The 11,197-nt window shown below is 49.7% G+C and overlaps 1 protein-coding gene across 1 annotated transcript in view; it reads right to left on the bottom strand.

Annotated features, from left to right (window-relative positions):
- The window catches only part of LOC102260699 (kinesin-like protein KIF6), a gene marked incomplete at its 3' end in the record, with an annotated part of 212,356 nt that overhangs the window by 47,643 nt on the left and 153,516 nt on the right, over positions 1–11,197 (bottom strand). Inside the window, exon 10 of the mRNA XM_005885745.2 lies at positions 6,222–6,325. Coding sequence (XP_005885807.1) covers positions 6,222–6,325 — 104 coding nt within the window. The remainder of the gene's footprint in view (positions 1–6,221; positions 6,326–11,197) is intronic.

Genomic DNA, 11,197 nt, shown 5'->3' with positions numbered 1-11,197 from the left:
CCATCAGGGGGTTGGGGAGCTCCCCCCTGTCACGCACAGAGCAGGGTCCATCAGGGGGTTGGGGAGCTCCCCCCTGTCACGCACAGAGCAGGGTCCATCAGGGGGTTGGGGAGCTCCCCCCTGTCACGCACAGAGCAGGGTCCATCAGGGGGTTGGGGAGCTCCCCCCTGTCACGCACAGAGCAGGGTCCATCAGGGGGTTGGGGAGCTCCCCCCTGTCACGCACAGAGCAGGGTCCATCAGGGGGTTGGGGAGCTCCCCCCTGTCACGCACAGAGCAGGGCCCATCAGGGGGTTGAGGAGCTCCCCCCTGTCACTCAGAGAGTAGGGCCGATAGGGGAGTTGGGGCACCGCCCCCTGTCACACAGAGCAGGGCGGATCAGGGGATTGAAGCGCCGACCTCTATCACCCACAGAGCAGGGCCACTCAGGGGCTTAGGGCGCTGCTCCCTGTCACACACAGAGCAGGGCCCGTGGGGGGGTTTGGGGCACCGCCCTCTATCACCCACAGAGCAGGGCCACTCAGGGGCTTAGGGCGCTGCTCCCTGTCACACACAGAGCAGGGCCCGTGGGGGGGTTTGGGGCACCGCCCTCTATCACCCACAGAGCAGGGCCACTCAGGGGCTTAGGGCGCTGCTCCCTGTCACACACAGAGCAGGGCCCGTGGGGGGGTTTGGGGCACCGCCCTCTATCACCCACAGAGCAGGGCCACTCAGGGGCTTAGGGCGCTGCTCCCTGTCACACACAGAGCAGGGCCCGTGGGGGGGTTTGGGGCACCGCCCTCTATCACCCACAGAGCAGGGCCACTCAGGGGCTTAGGGCGCTGCTCCCTGTCACACACAGAGCAGGGCCCGTGGGGGGGTTTGGGGCACCGCCCTCTATCACCCACAGAGCAGGGCCACTCAGGGGCTTAGGGCGCTGCTCCCTGTCACACACAGAGCAGGGCCCGTGGGGGGGTTTGGGGCACCGCCCTCTATCACCCACAGAGCAGGGCCACTCAGGGGCTTAGGGCGCTGCTCCCTGTCACACACAGAGCAGGGCCCGTGGGGGGGTTTGGGGCACCGCCCTCTATCACCCACAGAGCAGGGCCACTCAGGGGCTTAGGGCGCTGCTCCCTGTCACACACAGAGCAGGGCCCGTGGGGGGGTTTGGGGCACCGCCCTCTATCACCCACAGAGCAGGGCCACTCAGGGGCTTAGGGCGCTGCTCCCTGTCACACACAGAGCAGGGCCCGTGGGGGGGTTTGGGGCACCGCCCTCTATCACCCACAGAGCAGGGCCACTCAGGGGCTTAGGGCGCTGCTCCCTGTCACACACAGAGCAGGGCCCGTGGGGGGGTTTGGGGCACCGCCCTCTATCACCCACAGAGCAGGGCCACTCAGGGGCTTAGGGCGCTGCTCCCTGTCACACACAGAGCAGGGCCCGTGGGGGGGTTTGGGGCACCGCCCTCTATCACCCACAGAGCAGGGCCACTCAGGGGCTTAGGGCGCTGCTCCCTGTCACACACAGAGCAGGGCCCGTGGGGGGGTTTGGGGCACCGCCCTCTATCACCCACAGAGCAGGGCCACTCAGGGGCTTAGGGCGCTGCTCCCTGTCACACACAGAGCAGGGCCCGTGGGGGGGTTTGGGGCACCGCCCTCTATCACCCACAGAGCAGGGCCACTCAGGGGCTTAGGGCGCTGCTCCCTGTCACACACAGAGCAGGGCCCGTGGGGGGGTTTGGGGCACCGCCCTCTATCACCCACAGAGCAGGGCCACTCAGGGGCTTAGGGCGCTGCTCCCTGTCACACACAGAGCAGGGCCCGTGGGGGGGTTTGGGGCACCGCCCTCTATCACCCACAGAGCAGGGCCACTCAGGGGCTTAGGGCGCTGCTCCCTGTCACACACAGAGCAGGGCCCGTGGGGGGGTTTGGGGCACCGCCCTCTATCACCCACAGAGCAGGGCCACTCAGGGGCTTAGGGCGCTGCTCCCTGTCACACACAGAGCAGGGCCCGTGGGGGGGTTTGGGGCACCGCCCTCTATCACCCACAGAGCAGGGCCACTCAGGGGCTTAGGGCGCTGCTCCCTGTCACACACAGAGCAGGGCCCGTGGGGGGGTTTGGGGCACCGCCCTCTATCACCCACAGAGCAGGGCCACTCAGGGGCTTAGGGCGCTGCTCCCTGTCACACACAGAGCAGGGCCCGTGGGGGGGTTTGGGGCACCGCCCTCTATCACCCACAGAGCAGGGCCACTCAGGGGCTTAGGGCGCTGCTCCCTGTCACACACAGAGCAGGGCCCGTGGGGGGGTTTGGGGCACCGCCCTCTATCACCCACAGAGCAGGGCCACTCAGGGGCTTAGGGCGCTGCTCCCTGTCACACACAGAGCAGGGCCAATCCGGGGGTTGGGGCGCTGCCCCCTGTCACGCTGATCCCGGTGCTGGGAGGCATATTACCCTTTTACTATATAGAATAGAGGCCTGGTGCACGGGTGGGAGCCACCTGATTTGCCCTGAAGGGTGTCCTGGATTAGGGTGGGGGTCCCCACTGGGGTGCCTGGCCAGTCTGGGTGAAGCTCCCAACCGCTCCTTTTTTTCTTTTTTTTATTCTGGGCCAGCTTTAGCTCTGAGGCCTCGGCTGCTGAAAGCCGGTTTCTGGCCTTTGTTTTTCCTTCTGTATTTGATACAATGTTGCGGTCAGGCTGGCTGAAGCCCGGCTGACTGAAAGCTGGTTTCTGGGTTTTTTTTAGCTTCTATGCTTGTTACAATGTTCAAACTGCAGGCTCAGAGGCCTGCAAGGCAGGCGGGGAACGTTGGTTTCCTCCGTCACTGAAGGAAGCAAGCCTCATGTTAGTTTCCAGCTGCCTGGCTGCCGGCCGCCATCTTGGCTGTCAGTTAATTTGCATATCTCCCTGATTAGCCAATGGGAAGGGGAGCGTCGTATGCTAATTACCATGTTTCTCTTTTATTAGTGTAGATACTAGTGGTCTGGTGCATGAAATTCGTGCATGAGGAAGGGTGTCCCTCAGCCCGGCCTGTACCCTCTCCAATCTGGGACCCCTCGGGGGATGTCTGACTGCTGGCAGTTGGACATCCCTCTCGCAATCTGGGACTGCTGGCTCCTAATCGCTCACCTGCCTGCCTGCCTGGTTGCCCCTAACTACTCTGCCTGCCGGCCTGCTCACCTCCAACTGCCCCTCCCCTCCGGCCAGATTGCCCCAACTGCTCCCCACTGCCAGCCTGCTCACCCCCAACTGCCCCTCCCTCCAGCCAGATTGCCCTCAACTGCTCTCCACTGCCGGCCTGCTCACCCCCAACTGCCCCCCCCCCACTGGCCTGATCACCCCCAACTGTCCCCAACTGCCAGCCTGCTTACCCCCAACTGCCCTCCCCTCCTGGCCTGATCACCCCTAACTGCCTCTGCCTTGGCCCCGCCACCATGGCTTTGTCTGGAAGGACATCCGGAAAGTCTCCCGGAAGGTCTCCTGGTCTAATTAGCATATTACCCTTTTATTAGTATAGATATTGCATAGCACATGCGAACCCTTTCATTCTGAAGTCTTACATCTTTTTTATTTTTAGTCTTGAGAAATCAGTAGATATTATTCTTTAACTCTTGGCTCCCTGCCTCTTCTCTGTTTCTCCTCTGCAAACTCTTTGTTAGATTTTGGTAAATTTAGAGCTATTCCCTGTGATCCTTTTCTTTTAAGCTTTCTCTTTATCCTTCTATCTTATATTCTGGAAGAATTCCTTGGCCCAATCACTCTAGTTCACTAACTTACCCCTCCATTTTTTCATTATGCTATGGAGCCATCTATTAAATTCTTAATGGCAACAATTACTTTTTTTTTATTTTCAAGATCTCCTCTTGATGCTCTTTTGTAAAAATCAAGATGTGGGCGTTGTTTCATGGATGTAACAGCATGCTCCCGACCTCTAAAGCTATCAGTCACTCCTGAGCAGTGGAGTTCTGCAGGCCTCCCAACTGCAAAGCCTCCTGTCCCCATCTCGCTGGCTGCTGGCAGCCCTCGTGTCCTAGGCAGTCCTGGCTGCGAGTTCACCTTTCCTAGACTCTCACTCCCTCTGCATGGACAGCCCATCGGAAGTGAGGGGGACGTGGCTGTGGGTGCTTGTGCTCCTTGCTTTTCTCAGTGAGCACAGGGGGCGGGCAGAGCTGAGGACAGCAGCTGGGTCAGATCTCACCGGGTCTCTCATTGTCCTGTCACCTCAGCTCCCTGAGGCCCTTTCCTCTTTCTCCATCCTAACGGGGACCTAAAGGCTGGGTGGAGAAGGAAAGGAGTGCCTGTATTCATGGGACACCGCTCCCTACAGCAGCTCCTGCCCTCTGATGCACCGGAGGCCACCACTTCCAGGCAGGAGACTTGGCGGCACTGCCCCGGGTCTGGTCTGTCCCGCTCCCTTGCCCATCTCGGCCCACCTTTCAGTCTCCCAGGAATTTTTTCTAGCGTCTAGTCGCTTAAGAAATTTACTTCTTGTTCTTGGTGGTGGTTGCGGGGAGAGGGGGGTTGGCTGGAGATTCCGGTGCTTGTTTATACTAGTTCTGTAACTCCCAGGTTTGGTGCAGCGGAGGGAGCCCGCAGCCTGTACTGACTCAGTCTGACATTTTGAACCCTCACATTCAGCTGAGCCCCTGAGCCACAGGCAGGACACCAAGGATTGGGAGAAAACACAGGAACTGTTCCATATGTTGGCCATTTCCCTCCTGGCTCTTGGAAACTCCATTCCCTGACCCCTTTAACAGCTGGCTTCTGGGTGAGTTCAGCCTATGGGAGGCACTGGGGGAGCCTGGAGGGGAGCGGAGGGAGCAGCTAGGGGTCCTTGCTGGGAGGATGCCTGGTCAGCAACCTAGCTTCCACCGGGCAGCCTGCATCATGGGCCAGCTCCCACTGGCCAGCTCCAGGCTCAGGCATTGGCATCACAACTTCTCCCCTTGTCCCCTGGGTCCTGGGGGGGGGGAGCTCCCACTGGTCCTGACCTTGGGGTGCTGCAGCATGGCCTCAAGACCACCTCCTACACAGTGCATTTCCTCTCTTAGATGCTTTTCGTGGAAAGGTCTAGAATGATTTTTCTTCCTGGCTGGACCCTGACATAAATAAAAATTCTGAAGAGCCATCTTCAAGGTCATGTTTGGTAGTCCCTGTCTGAGGCGAAGGGAGGACCATGGCGAAGGAATTCTCACTCGGGTTCTCAATATCTAAGGTATCGCAAGGTATTGCAAGGTCATGACATGACATTTTTTTTAAATGTGAGTTTTGGCAATATATTTCAGCGTAGCTGCATACTTCCCACAAAGCAGTTTTGTAAGAACAACCTGAAGGGCACCTCGTAGTATTAAACACAGTGTTCTAGAATTTGGAAACGCTGTCTGGAGGAGTAACTGCTTAGTGCATAACCGAAAGCTTGCTTTAGACTTACCGCCAGGGGCAGCCACGAAATAGTTTAAAGGAAATATTTTCATTGTCTCTACTGTTTACCGTTCTCTCCTCCGGGAGAGGGTGAGGTGAAACAGCCACATCCCTTGAGAAAGAGCTTGTGCAGCTCTGTTTCTAGTTTGAAAGTAGAACTGCCACCCCCTCAGCCTGGGCCGTGATACCACTCCACAAAGGCTTCACACGCAGCACAGACACAAGGAGGGCCCCGGACCGGAGAGGGGACAGGAGACACATGGCCCTGACGTGCCACGTGATCGGGCCCTGACGTGCCATGTGGCCACGCATCAGAAGGCTGGAACGAAGCCGCCTGTCTGGGGCCCTGAATACCTGCTTTCAGCCCCCTTCTGGGTGTTTGAACTGTACTGTATGGGCCGTCTACTTATGAAGGGGGAGCCTGCTTTGCCGGGGTAAACTGGAGCCGGCAGCAAGATGCTGCTGAATACAAGGGCCGTCTGCTGAGCTCCTTTCAGGTCTGAGGCACAGCGCAGGAGCGCTGGTGGACGGTTTTACAATTGCATGACTGCGAGGCAAGCCCTTTCTTCAGCTGCACTAGGAGACATGCCCACCCTCTCCATGCTCTGCCCCTACTTCCCCCCGGCCCCGGGCGACAAGAACCCTACCAGCCTCGCCAGCTTTCCATGGCAAGCTGCCACTCCCAGCTGGCGCCGCAGTGCAACTGCAGGCTGACCCCGGAGACATTCACGCTTTTAGGTGCATTCATAACATTAGGGCCAACAAAGACGTTAACACAAACTCTCACTGTCAGAGAGGAAGCAAGCAAGTCTGCAGGCTTACAGGAGGAGCTCCGCCTCTGTGAGTGCCTCGGTCCTCAGCTCCCCCGTGACCAGGGCCAGCTCATCCCTCAGCTCCTGGACTTCCTTCTGCAGGCGTGCGATCATCTGCAAGGCAAGGCGAGAGCGACTGTCAGCTCCTCCGGGGACTCGGCGACCGAGACACACACCTCTCCAAGTTATAACCTACTTGGAGGGTGCAAAAGGGTACAGAGAATGATAGAAAGGGCACTCCCATGCCTCCCACCGAGCTTTGTGAAATCTTAACATATTATTTAAAATAGTTTCAGAATTCTTTTTAACAAATACGACATTACTGACATAAGTGGAACCCCTTATTCCTATATCCCTCTGTCCTTTCTGGGGTGATCGCTAACTGCATGTAGTGGGGAGCATTCCCCATATGTTCACGTATTTACTCCGTGTGTACGGATGGAACTGTAGTAACGTATGGCTTCACTGTGCATGCCTTCAACTTTATGTAAATGTTACTATATAGCATGTAACTGCAATTCATTCCCCCCCACATTATATTTCTGAGATTAATTATGTTGTTAATTTCCATCGGGTATATAGTATTTCAGTAAACGAATAGATCACAGTTTATTTATTCATGTCTCCTGCTGAGGGACACTTAGGATTTTTACCTTTGCTGTTACAAACAGTGCTGTGTGACCATGATAAGTCTCTGGCATGTATGTGGGTTTCTTCAGAGTGAGCACTTAGAATTGTGAGGGTGTAGAGCAGTGGTTCCAACCTTTTTTTGGCCATGCCCCACCTACGCATCTCTAAAATCCTGATGCCCTCACTGTGACATATAATTCTTATTATTCAAAAAGTGAACTCCTATTCACATGGAGGAAGCCTAAAAGACCATCAACTTGGTCTAAACAAGCTTCCAAAGAACATGGCATCAATGAAAGAGAAAATAAAAGAACAAAAGGACAGTCGAAGTACTGAGGAAAAAGTCACTAAGACATTGTTTTAAAAATAATAATATGAAGTGATATGAAAAAATAGCAAATGAAATTTCAAAACATATACTAGAGAACTGAAATGCATAAATATGTCACAATATATATTTAGATACTATATATGAGGCCCTAGAACCATAAGAAATGCAAAAACTTCATTGTTAATAACTCATTCTCAAATTGTCCCGCTTAAAAAATCAAATTGCCCCCCTGTGGGGCGTGTGCCCCACATTGGGAACCACTGCTGTAGAGTATTGCATATTCCCTTCAATACATGGGGTTAGACTGCTCTTCAGAGTGGCTGTATAGATTTTCATTCTCAACAGCTATGTATCGGTTCATTTCCCCACATTATTGCCACTATGTACGCTAAAGACAGACCCTTTAATTTTGTCCACCAGGTATCTCAATCAGTTCTAATCTGCATTTTCATGATTATTAGAGAGGCTGGTCATCTGTGCATGAATATATATTGGCTCTTTGGATCTCCTCTCCTGTGGATTATTTATTCATATTCTTGCTCATATTCAGTTGAGTTGTTTTTTTCTCCTTCCTTATTCATTTACAGCTTCTTTATATATTCTGGATGCACACCCTTTATTAGTTTTATGCAACACACATATTTTATCCCAATCTATGTCATATTTTTTCACTTTCTGGTGTTCTTTTTGGTAAATGAAAATTTTAAATTTCAATATAATTCTATTATCAACTTCTTCCCTTATGAGTTGGATTTCTGTGTCTTCTGAAAGAAAATCTATTTTACCTAAAACCAAAGGAATATTTTCCTATGTGTTCTTATAAAAGTTTTAAAGCTTTGCTTTTCACATTTAGGTTGATTATATTTTGTACAAAGTCTAATATACAGATCTATTTTAAATTTATTTTTAATACAGCTAACCATACAAGCTTTGCTATTATAATTCTATTATATAACATGTTTCCATATATAAATGTGTCTTTTTCTAGGCTATTAGTTAAAAACATTTGTCTGCTTGACTATACGTATGGCAATACCACACTGCTTTAATTACTATAGCAGCTCCGTGGTCGGCAAACTGCGACTCGCGAGCCACATGGGGCTCTTTGGCCCCTTGAGTGTGGCTCTTCTACAAAATACCACGTGTGGGCGCGCGTAAAGTGCGATTGTAACTTCGTGGCCCATGCGCAGAAGTAGGTTTTCGGCCTGGGTGAGTCTGTTTTGAAGAAGTACTGTTGATATTTGGCTCTGTTGACTAATGAGTTTGCCGGCCACTGCTATAGCTTAAGAAGACATTTTGGCATCTACATACCACAAGTCCCTTCCATCTTGTTCTTTTCCAAATAGACTTGGCTATTCTTGGTCATTTGCTCTTTTATATAAATTTTAGACCCAGCTCATGAAATTCTGCCAAAGGCCCTCCTCAAATTTTAACAGGAAATAAATTTGAGTAAAATAAATTTGATTAAAGTCTGATGAGTCTTTTCAAACTACATATGAATGTTTAATGTTATCAAATACCTTTTTCTACATCTGGTGATGTGATCATGTAATTTTTCTCTTTTAAGCTGTAAATGTGACGAATCCCCTGATTTGTGTAATTTTTTTGTTAGTATGAACCACCTCAGATAAACAAAAAGATATAAGAACACCTTGTACCCACTACTAAGCTTAAGAAATAAAACATGACAGACTCTTTGAAGCCCTCGTGCTGTATAGCCTGCCCTCAGTGAATTCTCCATTACCATTACCCTAAATTTGGTATTTATTTTTCCCATGGCTATGTTGATTTTACTATACATTCATTTATTTTCTAATGATAGATTATCCTTAAATTCCTGAAATAAGCCCAACTAGGTCATGATAACACACACTATATTAATGATCATATGACCGATCATAATATGAAGTTGCTTAAATAAAAATTAGGTTAAATACAATTTTTATTCTTCCTTCAATATTTGATGAACATAAAATATATTGAGTCTGGTCCTTCCTTCCTTCCCTTCCTCTCTTTCCCCTTTTTTCTCTTTATGGTAGCTTTGTTATTATGGAGTCAATGTATTTATTAGTTGTAGATCTATTCATGCTTTACAATTTTTCTTGCTTTAGTTTCAGTGTTATGTTTTTCTAGGAAGTTCTCCATTTTGTTTAAGTTTTCACATTTATACCATAAAGTCATTCAAAGTACTTTATTATTATTTTAAGATAGTTACTGTATATAATGTTAAGTCCCCCTTGCATTCCAAGTACTGTTATATCAATTTGTGCTTTCTTTATTGATTTTTCATTAGTCTTTCCAGAGATTTGTTCATATTAAAAATAAACTCCAGGTTCTGTTGTTTCTCTCCACTGCATCTTTCTTTTCCTTTTGTTTTTACTAGTTTTTATACTTTTTAACTTCTGTACTTCTCTTGTGTGGATTTACTCAATTGTTTATGTTCTAACTCCTTGGCTTAGATGTTACTAGACCAAGTTCAAATTTGAACTTCAAACTCATGAGAGGCAGAGCCTTGGGATTTCGAATTTTCAGTGAAGCCATGTTTTATTCTACGCGGAGTCTAGGCCAAGCGAACAGATTCTTTCCTTTCAGGTTCAAACTTTCACTGTTTTTAGGTTGGGGAGGTGGGGGGAAGAGCTTCCTTAGGTTCATCATCTGCCTTCTCAGGCTTTGACCTCTCTGCCTCTGAACCCCCTTCACCCTTTGTTTCCATGACAACTGCAGCCTCGGCTTTGTTTCTTGGCCCTGAAGAAGTCCCCTACTTCCTCCCACCTCAGACATATATATTTTAAGTAAATTCACAGAAAATGCTTGTTACATTTTTATGTATCTATATTATCAGTATCACATCAACAGAAGTTCCAAAGAAGATGATAGGAATATTTTGAACATCTCAATGTTCCTAGAATTTCATTTAAATGTGCAGAACTGAGTGGGTTTTGGTTACTTACTTCTTTTAAAAAACATTCTTAGAATCATCAAGCTATGCAGAATGAAAACCTTGGGCAGGAACTATGTGAGTCATTCATGTGTACCCTCCCTCTACTAAGTTGATCTTGATGCCATGCTCTCTACTTCTACCGAGGCTTTCAAAGTAAAATCTAACAAATTATCTTCTGTTTTACTGAACAAAAATCTTAAAACTCAGCCAACTTTTCATGATTTTGAAATTATGACAGCCACACTTCCCCCTCGAGTCACCGCGGGGACTTCAGAATGAGGGCCATCCTGAGATCTGACGCATGCCCAGTGAGCGCAGACTCTGGCTGGTTCCAGTTCCTTCATCACCGTGTCTCTCTGAGGCACTAATTCTCATAAAGAAAGCAAGTCAGATCCGTGCTGATCCAAGCTGACAGGGCGGGTCCACATTTGCCATGAAATTTTGAGAGTGAGATATAGGAAATCCCACTCAAGCGGTATTTGGGGTGGTTCTGAGGACAAATTTTCAATTGTCACTTGTGCTTCAGAAATACATAAGGTAATGAACAGTACTATCAGGCTTTAGAAGCAATTATAAAAGAGACCAGGGAACAACACTTCACAGATCATTCTGCACCAGGAAGGCCTCCACATTTATTCAATTATCGGCTACTAGCTTTGGACGCTTGTTTTTAAAGTTCTCACAGACCTACATCAAACACATGATAATGTTTACCTTTCTTCAAATTCCTCAAGTTCCTTTAAAGAAAAGTCTCTTTAGCCAAATTAAAAAAAAAATACTAACTAAATGTCTAATATGTTTATTTTCCTTCAATTATAAACTAACTTTTGGCTTCTGGCTAATAACCCATTACTGTCTTCCTCCTGCGCAGTAATGTTTCAGGGCTGTTGACAGGGGTCAGGCAGCAGGACATTCATCCCAGGAGTTCAGTTCCACTGGACTCAGTTCCTCTGAACGTTGCCTCCCCTGTCCAGTGGGCCCATGGGATGCTGTATCCGACCACGGCCTGTGCTGGGAATAGATCCTTCCCCACCCACTGGTTTCTCCTGGAGAGAATTACATCAGGGGATAGAACACAGACTCG

The sequence above is a fragment of the Myotis brandtii genome, unplaced genomic scaffold (assembly GCF_000412655.1).
Source record: "Myotis brandtii unplaced genomic scaffold, ASM41265v1 scaffold924, whole genome shotgun sequence".
Taxonomy (NCBI): Eukaryota; Metazoa; Chordata; class Mammalia; order Chiroptera; family Vespertilionidae; genus Myotis; species Myotis brandtii.
Note: the sequence above shows the minus strand (reverse complement) of the source record. Positions and strands in the feature narration are given on the sequence as shown.